The following is a 24,478-nucleotide window of genomic DNA, read 5'->3' as shown; positions in this document are numbered from 1 at the left end:
CTCTAAGGGGGCAGGCAGGGCCTGCAGCAGGTGTTCTCGGGGCGGGGGGGGGGGCCCTGATCCTCCCAGAAACACAGCCTTCAGCTGCTGGACACCATGCTGGTGCGGGGGTTTGACCCAAGCGTGCTGTGTCCTCACCCGCCCTCGGCGCCCACTGGGCCCGGGAGGTTGCTGCTGCTGAGAAGGGGCTGTGGGCCCGGAGGGTTGTTTTCCTCTAGTTGAGGTAGAATTCACATAACGTGAAGCTCACAGTTGCAGTCGTACGGAGACTGCACGGTGCGGTGGTACTTACGCTCCCCTCCCCGCCGCCCGTACTGTGCAGCCACCACCACTTTCCTGTTCCGGAGCTGCCCCATCCCCGCGACTCGAAACCCCACTCGTCTCTCCCCAGCGCCCCTCAGCAGCCCCGGCAGCCACTGGCCTGCTTCAGACGTTCCGTACGCGGGGAAGCCCTGCACGTGTCTGGACTTCGGCCCGAGGCCCCCGGGCCCCCGACTGACACTGTGTGCCTCTGTCTTTGCAGCTCCTGCCTACAGGTCCATCCTGAGCATTAGGGACGAGACAGCCAGGGTGCAGGCCCTGAACGAGCACCTCAGCACGCGTAGCTATGTCCGGGGGTACTCCCTGTCCCAGGCGGACGTGGACATGTTCAGGCAGCTCTCGGCCCCTCCCGCTGACACGCGCCTCTTCCACGTGGCTCGGTGGTTCAGGCACATAGAAGCGATCCTGGGTGGCCCCTGCGGCAGAGGCGAGCCCTGTGGGCGCCAAGCAAGTGAGTAGTGGAGTGAGTTCCCCAGCTGGTAGCACCTCTCCTGCCAGCGGCCACCTCCAAGGTCAGGGCCCCGAAGCTGGCAGCGGACCCCGCAGGGCTTCTCCTGTCCCCGCGTGTGAGCACGTGGCCTGGCAGGCTGGCCCGCGCGCCCCGAGTGGCGGTCAGGACAGACTCTGCTCAGGAGTCAGCCCGTGCGGGTCATGCCTGCCCGTGGCCGCTGTGACAGAGCTGCCCGGGCCCTGGTACAGAGCTGCTGCCAGACCATGCCGCCCGCGGCGGAGCTTGGGGGGTTGGAGGGGTGCCTGGTCCAGCCTGGCGTTCTCAGCTAATTGCTGGCCTGGCTTCACTTTGACTGGCTTCTTCTCCTTTATTCTGTCCATGCGTTGCGGTGTGTGTGTGTGTGTCCGCCATGTAGTTAACATATTATGTTAATAGTCATTGAATTTTCTGAAAATCAGAACAAAGTCAGTTCTCAACTTTGAGCTCATGCTGCAGCCTGTGGGTGCTGGCGCGTCTGACAGGTGACAGCGGTTACTTTCGGGGTCCTGCTGGAACATCTGAGGGGCTCAGGCCCTGTGTGGTTTCTCTCCTGCGATGAACCCCTGGGTGTTTCGTCCCGCAATCGCCCGATGCCCTCGAGCAGCTCAGCTTGGGCACGCACGCGGCTTCATGGAAGGGGTGGGCGGCGTGCTGCCTCTGCTGGTCCTCGCAGGGCGGGGCAGCCTCCTGGGGGCTTTTCCAGACTCCTTCAGGTGGGGGCATTGCAGCATCGCCCAGCGCCCACGTCGCTGTCCTGGCCTGGGTCCCCTGCCGGAACAGGTGGAGGTGGGGGCATCGTTTCCCCCCGAGTGGGGTGTGATTTGGTTTTCTGGATAATCCTTCTGCAGCACAGGGTGGAGCTTTGTGGGTACACTGTCTCCTCCATGGGCATCTAGCACGATGACCCTGGTGATGTCCATGGTGTCAGGTGCCATGTCGTCCCCCTGGGTCCCAGCTCCTAAGACACAGCGTGCAGGGGTGGAGGTCGGGGCATCCAGGGCTCCCAGCCTTGGCAACGACCTGGCTCGTGGTCCAGCCAGGACCTTGTCTAGAGAACGAGCAGATGCCTTTTAGCCATGCAGAGGAAGGGCCACCAGAGGCAGAGAGCCGCCCTTTGCATTGACGAGGCTAGGCTGGCTGGGGGGCGAGGAGAGATGCACCCTGCCTGGCACCCATAACGTTTCCTGACTCCTTCTGCCTCCAAATCCCCTCGTGTGCCCAGCCCATGGCCGCGGGTGGCCTGCAAGCGGGGCTGCTCCCAGGCCCCTCTCCCACGTCCCTGGGAGCACAGGAACTGATCACCTGCTGGCCTGGTCATTGCTGCCAGAATTGAGCACTGCTCCGTTCAGGGCTCTGATGTCCTGTCCTGGGCGTGAGCGCCGCCTCTCCCAGCCCCCCGCTTCCCGGCACCCTGTCCCCACTCCCTCCGAGCCTGTCCCAGCGGCGACCCCTGTGACATCTGCCCCTGCTGCTGGCGCCTGGTCTGTCCCTCCGTGTCCCTCCCCGGGCTGTGGGCCTCAGAGCCTGAGCCACCCTCTCAGGCACAGAAAGTGGGGCGGCCCCTGCCTCTGCCGCCTCCCAGTCCCATCAGCACCCCCCACGGCCCCGACACAGAGGGACCACTCTGCCCAGGGCCTGGCCTGCGGTCAGTGTCTGGAGTGCTGCCCCTCCCGCCAGGGCCCCCTGTGCTGCTGCGGCTCCCAGTCCCCTGGCAGGGGGCTCAGGCCCTGTGGCTGTAGGGGTGACACAGTGCGGCACCCCTCTCTGCCCCCCGACCCCTACCCGTGTCCTGGGGGAGTGTTTCTCCTCCCTCGGTGGTGGGATGGGCGCTGTGCCTCTAAGCGGTGTGTGCGTTTCTGTCAGGTCGGGGGTTTGTGCTGTGCAGTGGCCCCATGCCCAGGACAGGGCCTGGAGGGTTCTGGCTATGTGTTGGATGAATGGGATGTGTGTTAGTTCAAGCAGAAGCCGAGACAAGGAGTTCATGCACGGGATGGTGAGTGCTGTAGTGGAGGCATGGGCACCGTGTGGGGAGACTCGGCTTGGCCTTGTCGGGGTGTCGAGTGCCGCAGTGGGCCGCTGTCCTGAGTGAGCCATGTTCGTGCTCGGGCACGGCTCAGCTGATGGGGTAAGGGAACGCTAGTGGAAAATTTCCTCATTAAACCAGGGGTCCTGTGTGATATCTGGCAGAGTCCCTCGAACCTGCCACCAGCTGTGTGACCGTGGTGGCCCTTTGGGGTGCGGCCAGGCTCCCCGGGCTCCACTGCCAGCTGCGTACCGCCATCCCCCCGTCTTCTTGGATGGGCCTCCCCTGCTGTGAACCCTGAGCCTTCCTGCCTCGCAGGACGAGTAGTGCTGGTCCTCCGGCTCGCATCCGTGTGTGGCAGCTCTGGCCGATGTCCCCGCTCAGCTCAGATAGCAGTGTTGTCTGTCTCAGGAGCTGTGGGGTGTGAGTGAGAGAGGGGATGCATGGTGACATCCACAGCACATTGAGCATCACCGAGTCCCAGACTGAGAGTTTCCTTCACGGCCATTTGCTGCATGTAAAGTGAGCCTGTGAGACGCATGCCTGACCTCAGTAATAGCACCGCTATCTCACTGAGGGTGTGGGCCTTCCCACGCACCGGAGTCTGTGGCCGCCTCGTTTGCTGGCCACCACCCAGAGTAGGGAGCTCCTCTTGAGCGCGGGCTGCCTCTTTCCCCGCCTGCCCGCTCCCCTTCCCGCCTGCGCACGGGCTCCCGCAGACATGCACACAGCAGCTGCCTTCCTCCCTCCGCTCTCCTCTGCCTGTCACTTCAGTCAGCCTCTGTGTGGCTGATGCGACACCTTGGGCAAATAGCCAAGCCCAGGACCGACTGCTCCGTGATCCCAGCAGGAAGCAGCGAGTGGGGCTCTGTGGGGTCTCGGTCAGCAGGCCATCCAGCACGAGAGGCAGAGGTGGGCAGTGGACAGGAGGGCGGCTCGGCGAGCTGCAGACCCCTGCTTGGGAAGATGGGACAGGTAGTGCGGAGGCTTCCATGGGCCCGTCCTGTGCACTGTGAGCGAGGCCCAAAGCTGGCTCTGTGAGCGAGAGCTGCGGGGGACAGCTGGGCTCTAGGTGCAGGGTGCTAGATGCCCAGGACGGAGCTACACCCCCTCGGGCTCTCAGGGCGCCTGCCACAAAAGTACTGCCCTCTGTCCATCTGGAAGCGTGGGCCTGGGACACATGGAGCAGCAGGGGCAGCCCCCGAGACAGTGCTGGGGAGGGGACGGTGGTGGTGGCAGGAGTGGGGAGGAGACAGGGTCTTGGAAGGCAGCGAGGGACAGAGCCACCCCACACTGTTCCAGAGTCGGTCAAGCACCCGTGTGGAGCTGGAAGCCACAAGTGTCTTGTCCCAGTCGAGTCAGGGAGTGACCCGCATGTTGTGGGGGTGGGGACCAGAATTGAGGGGGAGCTGGCCATTTGCCCCCGTCTGATGGAGATGGGGCTGGGGTGGAGCCTGTTCTTACTGAGTTTCTGGGGCCGTGAGCTAGTTGCGGCCTGGCCAGTCCTGTACTGCCCTGGAAAGTGGCCCATGTCCCACGAAGCCTCCACAAAGCGTTGGGTACTCCCATTTGCTGCATTTGAGTCTGGCACTGCAGGGCCCATGCCCCCTCCTGGCCCATAAGCCATGTCCACCACGGTGCCTGTAAGCGGCCAGGAGGGCCTGGGTTTGAGGAGCAGGGGATGCAGTGGGTGTGAGCTCGTCTCGCAGGTGCTCCCAAGCTGTGCTGCAGTCCGCTGCCCCACAGATTGTGAGCAAAGCAAAATAGAGACGCCATTGCATTTGACACGGGTGATGCTGACGGAGACCCGCACCGCTTAGCCCTGTTCGTTGAGAAAGACCAAGTGGGTGCAGCGTGACTTGCATTCTCTCTGCCTTGGCAGGTAAAGGCCGGCGAGGGCAGCCTCAGTGGTCTCCCCCGGCTGGGTGTCCTCCGTGCAAACTCCGCCTGTATAACAGCCTCACCCGCAGTAAGGTAAGGAGGGAGCATGGCCTGTGGGGTGCAGGGGTGGCCCCGGGGGGGAGCTGGTGTCTGTGGGCGCGCTCTGCAGCCATCGGTCCGGACGGGAGTGAAGTCTTAGCTCTTGCCATGCATTCTGCACGTGGCCTGTGGGGGGCACAGCTGTCTTTGACACCGGGCACACCCAGGGGCAGCACACCTTGAGGGGCAGCCTGCCTGTGGGCTTGCGGGCCTGGGGTGCCCAAGTGTGCGTCTCTCAGAGCCAGGCCAGGTGCCGGCCTGCTTCCAGAGAGGACACGTGGTGGCATTTGTCACAGCGCATGCCAAGCGCAGCAGGCACAGCGGGGCCCCAGTTGGCATGGTTGGGAGCCGACCAGGTTTTGAGAAGAAGGCAGGATTGGATTCCAGTTGAACAGGGTTTGCTTGGTGTGTTCTGCTCAGCGTGGCCCATGGCTCCAGCCATGGGCTGATTGGAATTTCATCAGTGAGCACAGTGGCAGATGGGGAGACGGGGGTCCTGGGGAGTCCACCCAGAGTAACTGAGCTCCTCCACCCCTGACGTTTGTGACTTTTGTCAGTAAAACAAAATTGTTCTTGTTGAATTTTGTATAAACAGCCATGCTCTTTGTTGCTGGTTTGGGTGATCCTGCACAGCACCTCTTATGCGGCTGATGATTGTCATTCCTTCATTTTTAACAAAGGACGTGTTTACACCTCAGCATGGGAAAAGGGTGACGTGGTACTGCTGCGGGCCTACTGTCTACGACGCATCTCACATGGGGCATGCCAGGTAGGAGCCGCTGCCGGGCGCCCAACACGGGCCGGGTGTCCCCGGGTGTCTGGGGGTGTGGGTCCCACAGGGAACATCTCAGCCCTTCCGAGATCTCCGCTCTGCTCCAGGGACCTGAGATTTGAAAGGAAAATCAGTCCTGGACTTTTCCTTTCCTGTTTTTGAGATAAACATTTTCATTCTGTAAGTAATCCATATTGATGATGGAGAAGTTGGAGAATATGTACAGACCACGAGCTCGCTGTCCTGTCGCCCTGTGGCTGGCATCCTGGGCCGCACACAGATGTTTTGTTCCGTGTGCACCTCCGTGGGAGGTGCCTTGGTTTTCCCAGGCCGCAGCTCTGGCGGGAGCCCAGGCGCAGCGCAGGCCCGGCTCCACAGTGCTCCTGGCTCCTGTGCAGGGCTGCAGAAGCCTTCCCCTGGCTCTCGTGGCCGTGGCCTGTGGGCCAGGGTGTGTGGCGGGCCGTGGGACAGGTCTGTTCCCGTGCTCTAGGTCCTACATCTCCTTCGACATCCTGCGGAGGGTGCTGCGTGACTACTTCGGGTACGACGTCTTCTACTGCATGAACATCACGGACGTGGACGACAAGGTAGGGCTCTCACTGGGACATCCTCAGTACGGTGGGTGACAGGGAGGAGGAAGCGTCATTTGTAGATGAGATCAGGTGGGCCTTGGCCCAGCTCAGGTCTGGACCTGATGCACACGGCGTGAGTCCCCTCCGCGCGGTAGCTTGGTGGTGTATACCGATGACGTCAGGTAGAAGCCAGGAGAAACCGCGTGTCCAGGGGCCCAGTTGATAAAACGTCAGCCCGTGGGGCTTCGTGGCAGCAGGACCCGTGGTCACGCGTGCTCTTGTGTGGGGAGGGCGTGTGTGTGTGGGGGGGTGTGCAGCTCGTTTCCTCAAGATCAACAAGGTCATGGGAACAGCCCCGGCGCGGCTGCCTGGGACTCGGAGCCTGCCTGCTGTGTGGGGCACGACCCCCAGTTTCCCTCTCCTCCCTCCAGATCATCACGAGGGCCCGGCAGAACTACTTGTTCGAGCAGTATCGGGGGAAGCAGCCGCGGGCAGCCCAGCTCCTAGAAGATGTTCACGCCGCCCTGAAGGTGGGCCCCTCGCTGTTTGCTCCTTGACTCCTGACTGTTCCGAGAGCTGTGGCCGTCCTTGGTGGGCTTCACACAGTAACCAAAGCCAGCCCCATCGGGGGCCCCGGAGTTCTGGCCGATGTGTCCCCTGGCCGCTGGGAAGAGTCGCCAGGAAAGACGCACTTGGGTGGGGGCGTGGAGTGGGTGCCTGTGCCTCCCACTTATGGGAGAGTGTCCGAGTCTGTCATGGTGGCACTGATGGATGCTTGCTCATTGGATGCTCCGAACGCCCCTGTGGGCTTGTCCATGTGGTGGTCTCAGCCACGCAGGCGCTGCACCGAGCCGCTTAAATCGGGAGTACTGGAAATTTTCAGAACTTGAAGAAATTAGTTCTTTCCAATATAATATTGTCATTTTGAATGACAGTGTTATGAATTACTGTTTTAATGGAGTAAGGTTAGAATAAGTCCTTTGATGCTCTGTAATAGTAATTACTGTTTTAGTAGCTGCAGTAGTAATTACGTGTGCTTCTGTGTTTTATCTCTAGAAGAAACACTGGGAATGAAATCAGAGCTTAGCCGGCTTAGGCCAACCAGGGGTGGGCCTGCCAGGTCATGGGTATCTTTGTGAAGGTCATGAAATCCCCAGGTGATGCCCCCGTGACCCCGAGCACAGCGTGTGACATCAGAGAACCAGGCCCAGGGGGGCGCAGGGAGCCGGCTTTCAGGGGAAGCTGGGCCCACGCCCTTAGGGACGCAGACTGCTTTCTTGTCTCCAGCGAGGGGCCCCCAGGGGAGCGTGGGGCTGTGCTGAGCTGCGGCTGATGGGCCCGCCCTCTCCTGTGCTTGCAGCTGTTTTCGGTCAAGTTACACGCGGCCACGGACCCCGACAAAAGGCAGATGCTGGATCGCATTCAGCGCGCGGTGAAACTGGCTGCAGAGCCTCTGGAGAAAGCCGTGCAGAGCGACCTCCCAGAGGAGGTGGCCGACCGCTGTGCGGAGGTGAGGTTTCCACAGGCCTGCCACAGCCCCACTCGCTGCTCCAGCCTGTGTTTGTGGCCGCCCGGGAGGGGGCTGGCCAGCGCCCTCCCATCTACTCCCACGCCGCGTCCTCACGGGACTGGGGGCCTATTGGCTTGTGTGCGGCGGGTCATTCCAGAGTTCTCCAGCTGGTGCTCCTGTGTTTCTTGGTGGCGCACCCGCGCAGAGAGCCGAGGGAGGTTGAGGTTGCACTGGGCTGTGGGGCGCCCTGGGCCGGTTCTCCTGCCCCTGGGAGAAGTTTGCCCCCCAGACGGGGTGAGGGCATGGGGTGCAAGGGGCCTGGCTCTCTTCCAGCCTTTCCCCGCAGGAGAGGGCGTGGGTCACCTGCCGGCGGCCCTGGCCACGGTGGCCCTTCTCCTTCACGCCGGCGCCCTCTGCTGGCCACCTTCTTCAACACTCAGGAATCGAGAAGCTCCAGAAAAGGTGCGGCCACCGCTGTCTCCGTCTGGAGGCCGTGGAAGAGATGCCCCCAGAGCTCGGCCCGGCTTAGGCTTCCCTTTCACTTTCCTCCTCACTTAGTCTGGATTTCCGGCGCGGGCTTGTTCTGAGCTTAACGAGAGAGTCCCCCTTACACGGGCTTGTGGACGAGCGCTTTTGCTCAGCGTGCTTCCGAGTGGGGTCCCCGCATGGTAGCTGGCCTTCCTTTGATGGGCGTCCTGGGCCCAGCTGTTTCTCCCTCTCCTCGGACAGCAGTCACGTTCCTGTTACCAACAATTTACCATCTTAACCATTTTTAGGTGTGGCGTTCAAAGGTATTAAGCACATTCACATTATTGTGCAGCCGTCCCCACCATCTGTCTCCAGAACTTTCCATCTTCTCAAACAGAGACTCTGTTCCCATGAGACACCGACCACCATCCCTCCCCTGGCCCCGGTACCCACCGTCCACTCTGCTTCCATGAATCTGGGGACTCCAGGGACCACATAGAATGCTATGGTGTCTGTCCTTTTATGACTGGTCTCTTTCCCTCGGTTTGACGGCCTCCAGGTTGTGGCAGCCCCCGGAAACCACTGATCTTTTTGCTGCCTCCATGGTTTTCCCTTTCCAGAATGTCACAGAGTTGGAATCCTATAGTATGTGGCCTTCTCAAATCGGCTTTTGTCACTGAATATACGTTTTAGGGTCCCTCATGTCTTTTCATGGCTTGATAGCTCCTTTCTCTTTAGTTCTAGATAATACTCCATCATCTGGATGGACCGCAGCTTGTTTATCTTTCCATCTACTGAAGTGCATCTTTGTTGCTTCCAAGTTTAGGCAATTGTGAAGAAGCTGCTAGAAACATCCATGTGCAGGTTTTTGTGTGGACATAAGTTTTCAGCTCCTTTGGGTAAATGCCAAGGAGCATGACTGCTGGGTCATATAGTGAGAGTATGTGTAGTTTTGTAAGAAACCACACACCGTCTTCCAAAGCAGCTGCACCATGTTGCGTTCCCCCCAGTAGTGATGAGTATTCCTTTGGTTCTGGGTTTTCCCAGCATCAGGTGTTGTCAGTGTTAGTATTTGGGCCATTCTAACAGGTGTGTGATGGTATCTCGTTGTGATTTGCATTTCCCGGAGACATTGGATGTGGGGCATCTTGTCATGTGCCTATTTGCCTGTCTGTGTGTCTTCTTGGGTGCGGTGTCTGTTCAGGTCATTCGCCCATTTTTTATCAGGTGGTTTGTTTTCATACTGTTGAGTTTGTATATTTTGGATAATAGTCCTTGATCAGATGTGTCTTTGGCAAATATTTTCTCCCAGTCTGTAGCTCATCTTTTTGTTTTCTTGACAGTGTCTTTTCCGGAGCAAACATCTTTAATTTTGATGAAGTCCAGCACGCTGAGCTCCATGAGCGGTGTGTGGCAATGACTTCTTCGCGACCACACTGACAGCACGGGTGTTGGATTTTGTCATATGCTTTTTCTGCATCTAGCAATGCTATTATGGCATTTTACTTTTTTAGTCTGTTGATGTAATAATTTACATTAATTGATTTTATACTGTTGAACCAGCCTTCCATACCTGTGATACATCCCACTTGGCTGTGGTATGTAATTCTTTTCAGACTTTTTTTTTTTTTTAAAGATTTTTATTTATTTATTGAGAGAGAGAGAGAATGATAGAGAGAGAGCATGAGAGGGAGGAGGGTCAGAGGGAGAAGCCGACTCCCTGCTGAGCAGGGAGCCCGATGTGGGGCTTGATCCCGGGGCTCCAGGATCATGACCTGAGCCGAAGGCAGTCACCTAACCAACTGAGCCACCCAGGCACCCTCTTTTCGGACTTTTGTGGATTTAATTTGCTAATATATTGTTAAGGATTTTTCCATCTATGTTCATGAGAGATACTGGTCTGGAGTTTTCTGTTCTTGTAATGTCTTAGTTTTTGGTATTAGGGTAATACTGTCTTTATAGAATGAGTTAGTAGCCCCTCTGCTTCTGTCCACTGAAAAACTATAGAAAACTGATTATCATTTGTTCCTTAAATGTTTGGTAAAATTCACCAGTGAACTCCTCTGCATCAGGTGATTTCTGTTTTGGAAAGTTACAAATTTATTTTTTTCACAGAAAGAGACACAGCGAGAGAGGGAACACAAGCAGGGGGAGTGGGAGAGGGAGAAGCAGGCTTCCCGCAGAGCAGGGAGCCCCATGTGGGGCTCGATCTCAGGACCCTGGGATCATGACCTGAGCTGAAGGCAGACGCTTAATGACTAAGCCACCCAGGCACCCGGAAAGTTATAAATTCTTAATTAAATCTCTTTACTAGCTAATAGGCTTCTTCAGATTGTTTATATCGTCTTGTGTGAGTGTTCGTAGCTTGTGTCTTTCAAAGAACTGGTCCATTAATCCAGGTTATCAAACTTGGGGGCACAGAGTTGTGTGTAGTATTTTTTTTACTAAGTTTTTAAATTTCCGTGAGGTCTGTAGTGATGGCCCTCTTTTGGGTATTAATATTAGTATGAGTACTCTTTTCTTAGGTAGTAGCTTGGCTAGAGGCTCATCAATTTTATTCATTTTCTCAAAGAACCAGTTTCTGGTTTTGTTGATTTTTCTCTGTTGATTTCCTGTTGTCTGCTTTAATTTTTATTATTTCTTTTCTCCCATTTTGGATTTAACTTGTTCCTCTTTTTCTGGTTTCATAAGATGGAAGCTTAGATTAGCTTGATTTTAGACCTTTTTTCTTTTCTAATCTGTGCACCCAGTGTTATAGACGTCCCCTAAGCACTGCTTTTGCTGCATCTCACAAATTTTGATAAGGTGTGTTTTCATTTTCATTTTGGTTCAAAAATTTTTAATTTTTTCTCAAGATACCTTCTTTGACCCATGTGTTCTTTGGAAGTGTGTTGTTTGATCTCCATGCATTGTGGGAACTTTCCAGCTGTCTTTCTCTTACTGATTTCTAGTTCAGTTCCACGGTGGTTTGAGAGCAGACACAATGTATGATTTCTGTTCTTTTGAACTTGTTCAGACATGTTGTATGGCCCAGCCTATGGTCTGTGTTGGTGAACGTTCCATGTGAGCTTGAGAAGAACGTGTGTTCTGCTGCTGTTGGACGAAGTGGTCTATAGACGTCCATTAGATCCAGCTGACTGAGCGTGTAGTTGAGGTCAACTATGTCCTTACTGATCTCCTGCCTGCTGGGTCTGTCCACGCCCAAGGGAGGGGTATTGAAGTCCCCAACTACCTTCACGGATTCGTCTGTTTGTCCTTGCAGTTCTCTTTGCTTTTGCCTCATGTAGTTTGCTGCCCTGCCGTTGGGCCCATGCACTGGAAGCACCGTTGTCTTGGAGAACTGACCCCTTTGTCTGGCCAAGCTCTTCTTTATCCCTAATGACTCTCCTGGCTTTGAAGTTGGCTCTGTCTGAAACAAGCTACTCCTGCTCTGTTTTGATTTGTGATAGCATGGTACATTTGTCTCCATCCATCTACTTTTAATCTATACGTGTCTTTATATTTAAAGTGGGTTCCTTGCGGACAGCATACATTTGGGGCTTGTATTTTGGTCTACCTGACTGTTTTATCTGGTGCATTTAGACCACTGACATTCACGGTGGTATGGAGACAGCTGGATTCCTAGCCACTGTGTGTATTGTTTTCTATTCACTGCCCTATTACTTGTTCCCATTGATTTCTTCCACTCCTTTTCTGTCTTTTGTGATTTTGATTGAACATTTTACATGATTCCACTTTTTCTCCTCTTACGGCCTATCAGTTATACTATTTTTTTTCCTTTTTTTTTTAGTGGTTGCCCTACAGTTTGCAATATACACTCACCACTAATTTCAGTCCACTTTCAAAGACACTATACTGCGTGGTCCTAGGGGTGCTTTACGGGAACAGAATGATCTAGTTCTGCCTCCCGTCCTCATGCTGTTGCTGTTGTCCATTTTACCTATCTGAAAACCCGGGGTGGGGGGGCTGTGTGTGCATCATGTGTGCATAAAGTATGTACATAAGCATGCAGATTGATACGTTCTTGCTATAAACTGTTACCTGTTAGATCAATGAAGAAAAACAAAAGTTTTGGGGCACCTGGGTGGCTCAGCCGGTTGAGCACCTGACTCTTGATTTCGGCTCAGGTCATGATCTCAGGGTCATGAGATAGAACCCCGCAATGGGCTCCACGCTCAGCAGGGAGTCTGCTTAAGATTCCTTCTGCCCCTCCCCTCCGTTCACACACACTCTCTCTCCCTCTCTCAATACATAAATACTTTTTCTTAAAAAAGGGAAAACAAAAGTTTTCATTTTACCTTTGCATCTTCTCTCCGATGCTGTCCTTCACTGTGCAGACCTGTTTCTGACCTCTGTTATTTCTGTTCTCTCTAAAGAACTTCTTTTCACCTTTCTTGCAAAGCAGGTCTATGGGCAACAAGTTCCCCCAATTTTTGTCTGCCTGAGAGCTTTTGTTTCCCTTTGCTTTTGAGGGATAAGCTCACAGGGTCCAGAGTTCGAGGGTGGCGAGTGTTTTCTCTCGACATTGAAGCATCCCCCGCATGTCTTGCTTACATGCTTTGTGAGGACAAATTGGGTGCCATTCTTATTTTGTTCCTCTCTGGGCAAGGTTTTTTGTTGTTGTTGTTGTTGTTTTTAAAGATTTTATTTATTTGAGAGAGAGAGAGAGAAACAGCATGAGAGGGGAGAAGGTCAGAGGGAGAAGCAGGCTCCCCGCTGAGCTGGGAGCCCGATGTGGGACTCGATCCCGGGACTCCGGGATCATGACCTGAGCCGAAGGCATTCGCTTAACCAACTGAGCCACCCAGGCGCCCCTGGGCAAGGTTTTTGTGCTCGGACCCCTTTTGGGATTTTCCGCAGCTTTCCTGTGGAATGCCTGGGTGTGGTGCTCTCCCCAAGTTTCCCTGAGCTTTCTGTGCCTGCGGTCCAGGGTCTCCTGTGAGCGGGGGGCTCTCAGTCGGTGGGGTTCGGATGTTTCTTTGCTCCTTACCCCTCGTGTCCCTATGGCATCCCCACAAGCACCCGTCGTACCTTCTGTGCTTGTCCCACGGTCCTTGGCCATTCTGCTGCGTTTCGTTGGGTCTCTGAGAAGGCAGACCATCTGGTTTGACGTTTCCCTTCAGCTGGCCTCAGGCGCCGAGATTCTTCCGTCGGCCGCGTCCACTGTACAGATGACCCCATCGAAGACGTTCTTCATTTCCGTCCCAGTGTCGTCGATCTCTGGCGCCTCCTTCCCGTTTTCTCAGACTTCCTTCTGTCTGCTCACCTTGCCCGTCCATCCTTGCATGCGGTCGGCCTGATGCATTAGAGCCCCGAGCGTGTTCGTCCTGGTCGTTTCAGACCGCTGGGCTGAGCGCTGCCAGAGCCCTGCCGCGTCTGATTCTGTTGCTTCTCTGTCTTCAGATGTTTTTTGCCTTTTGGTGTGCCTTGTCATCTTTTCTCTGTAGCCAGACGTGAGGTACCGAATAGAAGGGCCTGCTGTGAGCGTGCAGGGTGGGGTGGCTGGGCTCGAGGGCAGCTCGAGGGTAGCCCGCGGGCCGTGCATGGGGCTCAGTCTGCAGTGCGCTGCGCCTCTGGCCCGAGTGTCCTGGTGGGTCCCTGTCGCTGCTCGCCAGCCCAGCAGCAGTCAGCAGGACAGTTCTCCCTGGGGGCTCTGGGCGGGACGCCCGAGCCGCCCCTTCCCTGTCAGCACCATGTGTACAATTGCGCCCACTCTGCGCGCCCTCCCTTTGTCTTCCACATCTACTTTCCCTGCATTTTCTCCCTCCGCCCTTTGTTCTTTGCCCTCTTGCCCCCACGGGTAGACCGCAGACAACCTGCCTGTCCCCACGTGCCTGTCACTACAGTTCATGTGCTTGAAACCCCGGGTTCCTCCAGAGCCGGACCTCAGGGTCCCCACAGCCTGCAAGGCTCAGGCCGCGGCCATGACACTCACATCTCATCACAGATGGACATTTCTCCTAGGTGACGTGGGTGCTGCGGTGACAGGATAGGTCTTGTACCAACGCTGCACTGTTGTGGTGCGTGACATGGGGCTGGCCTCTTCAGTTGATGGCCCCTGACTGTCGGGGCACCATGGCCTTGACACCTCCCTCCAGGACGGGACTCTGCCCATCACCTGACCACCAGCATCTCCAGCGTCCTGGCTGTGGACGCCCGGCCGCATGTTGGCTGCAGTCAGTTCTCCTGAATGTGCCTCTGCGCCTCCCAGTCACGGTCTGGTGTTTGTCTTAGTGCTGAGCCATTCACAGGAGTGTCATGGTCTCGCAGGGATGGCAGCCCTTCGTGGAGCAGGGCTCTGCGCCGCACATCTTTGAATTCGAGGCCATTATTAACGCAGACCAACTGCGTGAGGTACAGTCCTGTGTGATCACCTCATACACGTGTGTGGATGTCCGCTTTCTGTTTGTTCAGGTGCTGTTGCAAGAAGCGAAGGACTTGCTCTCTGACTGGCTGGACTCCACCCTCGGCAGTGAGGTGACTGACAATTCTATCTTCTCCCAACTGCCCAAGTTCTGGGAAGAGGAATTCCACAGAGACATGGAGGCCCTGAACGTAAGTGTGGCCGATGAGCCCGTGCTTGCTCTCTGCGCCCCGATGCCTGAATGGCCTCATGCCACCCGGGCCATCTTCCTAATCGCTCGCTGAGTGCAGTTTCACATGCGAGCTGAGGGCGCAGGGGGCTTCTCTGCCAGCATTTGGTTCTGCTGCTTTCTGGGGTGTGCTCGTCTGAGGCCAACGTTTCTGAAGGAAGAACTGAGACCTTCTCTGGCCATTCACAGGTTCTCCCCCCAGATGTCTTAACCCGTGTTAGCGAGTATGTGCCGGAGATTGTGAACTTTGTCCAGAAGATCGTGGACAATGGCTACGGGTGAGCTGAGGGCCCTCCTCGGGTCAGTGCACCACTCAGGGGAAGGTCTGCCAAGGAGGGCAGTGCTCTGTCTCTGAGAGGGGACGCGGAGCAGGGGGAAGCCGCTGGGCGTGTGGGTGCCTGGCGCTGCCGTCACCAAGCCCACGGACCAGGCAGCTGAAGCAGCAGAAGCGGATTTGTTCACAGCTCCAGATGGCAGACGTCTGAGGCCGCCAGCACGCCAGCAGGACGGGTTCCTCTGAGGGCCTTGAGGGAAGGGTCTGTCCCAGCCGCTCTCCTTGGCGCAGACGGTGGCCGTCTTGCAGACTTCTCACACATTTGTCACTCTGCACGTGGGCTGCTTGGGCTCCTTTTGTGTCCCGATGTCCTCTTATGCAGATAGATGTGTAGGGGTCACACTGGGTCAGGGCTCACCCTGCTGACCTCACTTTTCCTTCTGGGAAGACCCTGTCTCCAAATACGCTCCCATCCGCAGGTTCTGGTGGCTATAGGACCATAGGTACGAATTTGGGGAGGATACGGTCGAGCCCGCGACTTCCCCAGAGCAGCCTGCCTTTACGCACTGACCTCCCAGCAGGGCTCTTCCCTCTGTGCCGCTGGGTCCTCAGCTTCAGGGCTGCTTTGTAAGGGAACTCCCCGGGCTTTCCTTGATATTGGCTGCCATCCAGCAGGTATTTAGCCGTACAGATGCCATCTCTGTGTTCAGGGCAGGAAGGAAGAGCGAGAGGGTGGTGCTGGCTGCGCCTAGGCTGTCCTCAAAGCCCCCAGCAGACTTCCCGGTGCAGCCCAGGGCCTGGGGCCAGCCCTGCCAGGTGGGCCTGGGGCTGCGGCCAGGATGGGGGTGCTGTAGGGATCCCCTGCCTGTAGTCTACCAGGGTGCCCACAGCTCAGACCATGATCTCGTGGCCTGGCCTGGTAAGCACGGACTTGCCGGGTGTCTGGAGGCGTTGGCCTCACTGTGCGAGCAGAGAGCACTTGTCCCCGAGTCATCTCCCAGGGCAGGTGTGTTTCCCTCGGGGCCCTTCGCCCGGCTGTGATTCCACACACTCTGCCCTGGCCCTGGCCTCCGGTCCTAGCACCACCTGTCTGTGGGAAACACGGTCCAACTGTCCGCAGTGAGCACGGTCAGAGATCACCAAGAAATGGAGGCATAAATGGGAGCATGGTGTCTGCAGCACACGGCGCCTGTTGGCGGCGCCCCCGCTGTAGGAGATTGCTTCCCACCTCATGGGGCAGACACGGCGTCTGCTGGACCAAGGGAGGAGTGGCGAACTCCTGGTGTGGGCCTGGAGCAGCACAGGTTCTCCGGAAGTGATGGCACCTCCTCTCTCTGCCCCACTTTACACGACTACTCAGGACAGCACGAGATCGTGTGCCAAACTGAGTTCCGTGGGCAAGGCCAAGGTGGGAGAAGACAGATCATTCCGGGCTGCAGTAACCTGGAGTGCTTCTGGGAGGCAGAGAGCCTTGGCTGGGCAGGTGGGTAGAATGTAGCCAGAGGGAGGGCCTGGCGGGACCACGCTGTCGCTGAGGCGAGGGACTGGGTGGGAGCTGCAGGGTCACAGGACGCGAGGCAGAGGGTCTGCAGAGGGACCCGCTGCTCAGCGAGTGAGGAGTTGGCTTCCGTGGTGTGAAGTGTCCTTGGCAGGCCTGCTCGGCCTGCATGGCAGCCGTGGTTGTGAGTCGCTGTGTCTCAGAGCCGCTAAATGGCCGAGCCGGCCCCGGACACAGAAGGCAGAGTAGATGGAAGCGGCACGCGGGCCGTGTAACACTTGGCTCTTCGGGTCATCCTCCTGTGAGGTGCTCTGGGCTGTCTTCGAATCCGTCCGCTTTCCCACAACCTCAGTTCTTATTTTCCAGCTACGCCTCAAATGGGTCCGTCTACTTTGATACGGTGAAGTTTGCTTCCAGCGACAGACACTCCTATGGGAAGCTGGTGCCCGAGGCTGTTGGGGACCAGAAAGCCCTGCAGGAAGGGGAAGGTAAACTGAGCTTGGTGATGGGGTGGGGGGGCTTCCTCCCCCTCCCTAGCCCCAGCCGTGCCCCCCCCGGGTGCCTGGGAGCCTTGCCTTGTTCCCTCGGGATTTTAGGAGTTTTTCCACGAGAAGCAAAAAAGCAAGTGTGTCCAAGAGCATCTTGAAAGCACAGCAGACTCGGGCCCGGGTCCACAGGGCTGGTGTTTGTTGTGCCGAGAGCACCTGAGGGCCAGGGTGAGACACGCTGTGCGCCCATGTGTCGGACACCCAGCGCTGGTGTGTTTGCAATACACAGGTGGTGACCTGCTGAACAAGGGCACAAAAGCCACCCACACAGGGTCGGCAGGCAGCCCCCTCGGCAGCTGAGCTCCTGCTTTGGGGAACCAAAAACCCCTGGGGCCATTTCAATTGGAGGCACAGTTTCAATAGCCCAACACGGAGGAAGTGGACTCCCAAGATGTGTTACTTACAAGTTCCAGAATGGGCGCTATGAATGGGGGAGAGCAGGTGCCCGTTCCTTATATGGTGGTTGGGGCAGCGGTCGCTGCCTGCCATGGGCTCAACTCTGTGTGGTTATTTTGAAAGGTGCCCTGGGACGAGCCAGGTGGGAATTGTGTGACCGTCCCAGTTCTGGGTGTGAGCGGGGGCGTGTCACACCGTGAGGTCCTGTGTGAACGTCCCGGTTCTGGGTGTGAGCGGGGGAGGTGTCACACCGTCAGGTCCTGTGTGAACGTCCCGGTTCTGGGTGTGAGCGGGGCGTGTCACACCGTGGGGTCCTGTGTGAACGTCCCGGTTCTGGGTGTGAGCGGGGGAGGTGTCACACCGTCAGGTCCTGTGTGAACGTCCCGGTTCTGGGTGTGAGCGGGGCGTGTCACACCGTGAGGTCCTGTGTGAACGTCCCGGTTCTGGGTGTGAGCAGGGCGTGTCACACCGTGAGGTCCTGTGTGAACGTCCCGGTTCTGGGTGTGAGCGGGGGAGGTGTCACACCGTCAGGTCCTGTGTGAACGTCCCGGTTCTGGGTGTGAGCGGGGGAGGTGTCACACCGTCAGGTCCTGTGTGAACGTCCCGGTTCTGGGTGTGAGCGGGGGCGTGTCACACCGTGGGGTCCTGTGTGACCGTCCCAGTTCTGGGTGTGAGCGGGGCGTGTCACACCGTGAGGTCCTGTGTGAACGTCCCGGTTCTGGGTGTGAGCGGGGGCGTGTCACACCGTGAGGTCCTGTGTGAATGTCCCGGTTCTGGGTGTGAGCGGGGGAGGTGTCACACCGTCAGGTCCTGTGTGAACGTCCCGGTTCTGGGTGTGAGCGGGGGCGTGTCACACCGTGGGGTCCTGTGTGAACGTCCCGGTTCTGGGTGTGAGCGGGGGAGGTGTCACACCGTCAGGTCCTGTGTGAACGTCCCGGTTCTGGGTGTGAGCGGGGGCGTGTCACACCGTGGGGTCCTGTGTGAACGTCCCGGTTCTGGGTGTGAGCAGGGCGTGTCACACCGTGAGGTCCTGTGTGAACGTCCCGGTTCTGGGTGTGAGCGGGGGAGGTGTCACACCGTCAGGTCCTGTGTGAACGTCCCGGTTCTGGGTGTGAGCGGGGGAGGTGTCACACCGTCAGGTCCTGTGTGAACGTCCCGGTTCTGGGTGTGAGCGGGGGCGTGTCACACCGTGGGGTCCTGTGTGACCGTCCCAGTTCTGGGTGTGAGCGGGGCGTGTCACACCGTGAGGTCCTGTGTGAACGTCCCAGTTCTGGGTGTGAGCGGGGGCGTGTCACACCGTGAGGTCCTGTGTGAATGTCCCGGTTCTGGGTGTGAGCGGGGCGTGTCACACCGTGAGGTCCTGTGTGAACGTCCCAGTTCTGGGTGTGAGCGGGGGCGTGTCACACCGTGAGGTCCTGTGTGAACGTCCCGGTTCTGGGTGTGAGCGGGGGCGTGTCACACCGTGAGGTCCTGTGTGAATGTCCCGGTTCTGGGTGTGAGCGGGGGAGGTGTCACACCGTCAGGTCCTGTGTGAACGTCCCGGTTCTGGGTGTGAGCGGGGGCGTGTCACACCGTGGGGTCCTGTGTGAACGTCCCGGTTCTGGGTGTGAGCGGGGGAGGTGTCACACCGTCAGGTCCTGTGTGAACGTCCCGGTTCTGGGTGTGAGCGGGGGCGTGTCACACCGTGGGGTCCTGTGTGAACGTCCCGGTTCTGGGTGTGAGCGGGGGCGTGTCACACCGTGGGGTCCTGTGTGAACCTCCCGGTTCTGGGTGTGAGCGGGGGAGGTGTCACACCGTGAGGTCCTGTGTGAACGTCCCGGTTCTGGGTGTGAGCGGGGGAGGTGTCACACCGTGAGGTCCTGTGTGAACGTCCCGGTTCTGGGTGTGAGCGGGGGCGTGTCACACCGTGAGGTCCTGTGTGAACGTCCCGGTTCTGGGTGTGAGCAGGGCGTGTCACACCGTGAGGTCCTGTGTGAACGTCCCGGTTCTGGGTGTGAGCGGGGGAGGTGTCACACCGTCAGGTCCTGTGTGAACGTCCCGGTTCTGGGTGTGAGCGGGGGCGTGTCACACCGTGGGGTCCTGTGTGAACGTCCCGGTTCTGGGTGTGAGCGGGGGCGTGTCACACCGTGGGGTCCTGTGTGAACCTCCCGGTTCTGGGTGTGAGCGGGTGGGGTCACGCCATCAGTGGCAGCACCTCATAGCTGTTCTCTCATTCTCTCGTCTCAGCAAGTGATGCGCATGCGTAGTGCGTGCGTAGCAGCCCCTGTGTTCACAGTGACCCTTGAGCAACACAGAGTTGAACTGCGTGCAGATCGTTCTCGATGAGCGTAGCTCAGCACTGCACACAGGTTCCTCTGGTTTTCCGTGACCTCTTCTGTAGCTCACGTTCTGGTTACAAGTATGTGATACGTGACACGTGGACAGTGTGTCTGCGTGCTGTTCCTGCCGTTGGTGGGGCTCGGGCCAGGGGGGACTGTTCGTGGTTTTGGTTGTGGGGGTTCAGCCCCTCCAGCCCCCTGCCCGGCATTCTTCAAGAAGGGTCCCCCATATTCAGCGTAGACATGAGGCATTCCCAGGACCAGGCCAAATCAGGTTTGTCTTTCATGGTGTTCTCCACCCTTACACTCTCGGGGACTCTGGGACAGACCACAGAAGCTGCAGTCCCGTGGTGCAGGGATGGCTCTCCCATGGCTGGGGCACATGCTGTCTACCCTCCAGTGTTTCTGGAAGGCAGTTTGGCCATAAAAGTGTTAATACTTTTGGATCAAGTACTTCCACCTCTGGGGCCCTGTTGTGAAGAGACATCGGAACCTCACACAAGACGACATGGAAACGTGGAGAAACGAGAGACTAAGGTGGTTCGGTAGTATTAGTACCAGACCCTGGGCCATCGAAGGCTAAAGGCGTTTGTCAGAGTAAAGGAGGCGTCTCCTCAAGGGCACTTGGGGGCTGTGTGGCCGGCGGCCCACGTCTGTGAGGGGAGGAACCGCGCATGGTCCACATGCAGTGGCTCAGGCAGGCTGAGGGTCACAAGACCCGCAAGGATTGGGGTACGGGGAGTGGGGCTTTGTGTAGCAGATTGGGACTCAACAGCACGAATTCAGGCAGGGCCCCTCCCTCATGCTCACGCAGGACCCACACCGGCCATGGAGGAAGTCTCTGTGGTTCCCCAGCGGTCGCTTGTTACGCAGCCTGTGTCGTCTGCCCATGACACACTGAGCCAGCAACCGGCACTAAAGGGACATGGACGGGGGACAGACCCAGTGCCCGTCACAGTCCTGAGTGACACCACGGCACAACCTGCAGCTTAGGGCAGCCTGTAGTTTGAATTAGTAGTTAGAGAACAAAGATGGAAGATGGGTGGGGTGAGCTGCCCGAAAGCTCCTGAAGGAGCAGTGGAGAGAGCAGGAGATAAAGATTGAAGAGAGAATGGAACAGAAATAACGTAAGAAGTCAGTCTCTGGTTCTTCACAAAGACGAATGAAAAGGGAAAACGTGTGCAAGACTGATGAATGAACACCGACGACTCGCAGATATGTCTGGACAAAACTGCACGTGACTGGAGACGGTGCAGGGAGAGTGGGGCTGTGCAGCGCAGGGAGCTCGGACGTGGGGCCTTGGGTGGCGAGGCCACGGGGAGCCCGCCTCCAGTAGGGGGGAAGGAGAGCTCCAGAGATGGGAGCGCACGTGCGGCTGTACGGCACACCTTGCCATCTGGCCGCAGCTGGGTTCTCGTTCTTGTCGTTTTTTGTTTAAGTAATCTCTGTATCCGACGTGGAGCTCGAACTCGTGACCCCGAGATTGAGAGTCTCACTCTTCTGACTAAGCCAGCTGGGTCCCCCCCGGAGTTCTTAAATATCGCTTGTTCTTGGACCTTTCTTCTTCCAGACTGACTTTAGAATCGCATTGCGTTCCAGGGACGAGAGTAGTAGAATCCAACAGCAAGTACAGAGGGACGAAGAGGGACATGCTCTCCTCTGGGGACAGGCCCGCTTCCAGCACATTGTGACCCCCAGCGCCAGCTCCCCACTGCGGGAACGCTGGCACGCGGGCGCTCTAGTAGAGACGGCTCCTGATGTGTGTGGGGCCACGGGGGTCGCGTCTGGGACGGGAGACGAGAAGTGACACCAGGGGAGCAGAAGGGATTGTGTGACTCACTCGTCTTAGAGACTAGAGCAGAGAGCAGGTACTACCGAAGGGACGGTTGCCGAAGCGTGGGGCACGGGCCGTGCGTGGAAGAGGGTCCTCTTTGCTCTGTCACAGAATTTCTCAAAACAAAATTTTAAAAATCAGAATATATTCATGAGTAATAATGGAAATTAAAAGCTTAAATATACGTCATCTGCCACATGTAGGGGGGCTAAAAGAATGTCATGGCACCATATCAAACCATCTGTGTCATTGGTGTGATGCGGTGACCTGCTTGCTGAGAGGTCCCCGCGGGTGAGGGTAGAGTTTGTTCTGTTGCTTGGGTCTGTCTGGTTAGTACACCAAAGGGCCAGCAGCAAGCATCCCTTCGTTTATGATCATGGCATTTCTTTCCTGGTTCCTTCTTGTATTTTCCTCATATTCTACTCGGAGCACCCGTGTTGTAGCCATCGGGTCCGTTGTAAAAAGATGCTCAGCGCACTCTCCCTCCCAACTGCTGTCAGGGCGGCTTCGCGGTTGCCTGACTCCGCACTTGAAAGGTGGTGGTCATTGAGGTCAGGCCGCGTTGGCAACCCTGGACACTAGGCCGGGTCTGTCGTTACCGTTCTGGAGTTTCCACGAGGGGGCGACAGCACCCAGGGAAAGGCAGCATTGAGGCCATGCACCGGGGACCGCGCTGAAGGCCCTGGTGCTGCTCCCACTCACCGGGTCACCGCCTGAAGGAGACTGACTGCTGGTATTTGTTTTCGTGGCCACTAAGGCGCTCCACGGGTCCTGCGTGTGGTCCAGAGAGTCTCCTATGGTGATCGGTGATTGTGCACACCTTTCCTGTCGCTCCCGCCTGACATAGGCCGTGTCTGCCTTCCCGGGGGGCCTCATCCGGGAAGCGAACTTGACCTGATTTGCCACCTCTGGGCCAAGGGGCCCCATCCAGCAGGATCCACTGGTCCTCAGACACTGGGAGCTGTGCAGACCGTTGGCACGAGGCCCCACCTGCAAGAGCTGCCACCAAATACCATGGCCTCACCCCTCAGACCCGAGAGCCGTGGCTTACCCTAGACCCGGGCCGCAGCTGTGGGGTGTGGGCGGGGAGAGAGATATCTGGGGAGCCGGCAGGTGTGGTTCAGGTCCCCCGGGAATCGGAGCTTATATGCGGTTTCATACATGGATGCGCTGGGGCAGCGCTAACATCTGGTCGTAGTGAAGCCGCGTGCTGACTGAGGAAATAAGTGGAAATTCGAAGCGTTGGCCAGTAGCCCCCAGAAGCGGCCTTGCAGTGACATGGTTCTGTCCACCAGGCAGCATTGGGTGACCCGCTTCCTCGTGTCCGCAGGTGACCTGAGCATCTCGGCAGACCGCCTGAGCGAGAAGCGGTCCCCCAACGACTTTGCCCTGTGGAAAGCCTCCAAGCCAGGCGAGCCGTCCTGGCCGTGCCCATGGGGAAAGGTGTGCTCCCAGGAAGGCGCGGGCTGCAGTGGGAGGCGCACCCTGTTCTGGGGATCCGGATGCCGCAGACCCTCGTGGGCCTGTGGACACGTGACTTCCCTTCCGGGACTCTGCCCCTGTGCCGCTGGGGTGCGGGTGGGTGGACTACAAGGCCCCTGTGTCCTCACAGCCTTAGACTCTGAGTGGTGCTTGCTGCTGGAGGCCAGTCCACCCTCTGATGTTCCCTGTGACAATGGTCCCTATGGCCCAGGGCTGGGGGAGGGGGTGTTGGCACCTGCCTCTGGTCCGGGCTGGGCAGTTCTGGGAGTAACGTGAGCCTCAGCCCGCCTCGGCCTGCAGTGCTTGCTGGGACCTTGAATAAGGCTCAGAGGTTTTGAGGGTCATGAACACGGGACACTTGAAGGCCTGGACCGAGGGTAGGCTGGTTGGTCACGCGGTCCCGTTTGGATCTTTAGGGGCGTCCGGGATGGCACATCGAATGCTCTGCCATGGCAGGCACTCTCCTGGGAGCCTCGATGGACATTCACGGGGGGGGCTTTGACCTCCGGTTCCCCCACCATGACAACGAGCTGGCCCAGTCGGAGGTAGGTGGAGGCTGGGGTCGCTGTGTCCACTGAGGGGGGGCTCGAGGCCCCGCCCCGCCCCATGGTGGTAGAAGCAGCCAGGGGCGCTGCCAGCGAGGTGCTGAGCATGGCCTGATGCCCACATCAGGGTCTGGCTGGTGGGATTTGAACCCTCATTGTTCGGTTTGATTTCCTGCACAAACAGCCTGAGTGTTGGCAACAGACAGGCCTGGATTGGAACCGGCTGTTGCCTCTTGGCTCACTGGTCCAGGGCCATCCCTCTGAGCCCCAGTGGCCCCCGCTCACAGAGCTGCCCCCTCTTCTGCGTCACTGCGTGAACAAAGTACCTGCAGAGGTGCCTCATGGCGCCCCAAGCTCGCCCTCTCCACCCCGTCCCGAGCAGGCCTACTTCGAGAATGACTGCTGGGTGCACTACTTCCTGCACACGGGCCACCTGACCATCGCTGGCTGCAAGATGTCCAAGTCACTCAAAAACTTCATCACCATTAAAGATGCCTTGAAGAAGCACTCCGGTAAGCCTGACCGCCCAGGACCCAAGCGCCCCTTTTTGTGGAGGCATGGTGGCGGTGGCTGCTCGGGGGGCTGAGGGGACCGACCGCAGTGCTGTCCCCTGTCCCAGCACGGCAGCTGCGGCTGGCCTTCCTCATGCACTCCTGGAAGGACACGCTGGATTACTCGAGCAACACCATGGAGTCGGCACTGCAGTATGAGAAGTTCATGAACGTAAGTGCCCCCTCCTCTTCCACTCTGCTGCGCCGGGGTCGTTCCCGCTCCCGTGTCTGCTGATGGGGAACGGGAGGCCGGTGCCGGCAGCTGTACTCTCGGGGGGGGGCAGTTGGTCCCGCGCCCCTTTC

General features: G+C 57.9%; 1 protein-coding gene across 2 annotated transcripts in view; it reads left to right on the top strand.

The window, feature by feature from the left end:
- CARS1 (cysteinyl-tRNA synthetase 1) overlaps window positions 1-24,478 on the top strand; it is a 46,312-nt gene that overhangs the window by 8,595 nt on the left and 13,239 nt on the right. Inside the window, exons 2-14 of one of the 2 annotated variants that reach the window (XM_028117862.2) lie at window positions 524-772; window positions 4,717-4,808; window positions 5,495-5,583; window positions 6,077-6,173; window positions 6,590-6,688; window positions 7,519-7,668; window positions 14,551-14,691; window positions 14,919-15,007; window positions 16,868-16,989; window positions 22,928-23,040; window positions 23,496-23,624; window positions 24,007-24,136; window positions 24,244-24,347. In XM_028117862.2, the coding sequence (XP_027973663.1) occupies window positions 524-772; window positions 4,717-4,808; window positions 5,495-5,583; window positions 6,077-6,173; window positions 6,590-6,688; window positions 7,519-7,668; window positions 14,551-14,691; window positions 14,919-15,007; window positions 16,868-16,989; window positions 22,928-23,040; window positions 23,496-23,624; window positions 24,007-24,136; window positions 24,244-24,347 (1,604 nt within the window). The remainder of the gene's footprint in view (window positions 1-523; window positions 773-4,716; window positions 4,809-5,494; window positions 5,584-6,076; window positions 6,174-6,589; window positions 6,689-7,518; window positions 7,669-14,550; window positions 14,692-14,918; window positions 15,008-16,867; window positions 16,990-22,927; window positions 23,041-23,495; window positions 23,625-24,006; window positions 24,137-24,243; window positions 24,348-24,478) is intronic. The other variant, XM_028117863.2, reaches the window with a different exon arrangement.

Source organism: Eumetopias jubatus, unplaced genomic scaffold (assembly GCF_037043125.1).
Source record: "Eumetopias jubatus isolate StellerSeaLion01/CBP00866 unplaced genomic scaffold, mEumJub1_p1.0 scaffold_13, whole genome shotgun sequence".
NCBI classification, from domain to species: Eukaryota; Metazoa; Chordata; class Mammalia; order Carnivora; family Otariidae; genus Eumetopias; species Eumetopias jubatus.
The sequence above is the reverse complement of the archived record's forward strand: the minus strand, read 5'-3'. Positions and strand labels throughout refer to the sequence as shown.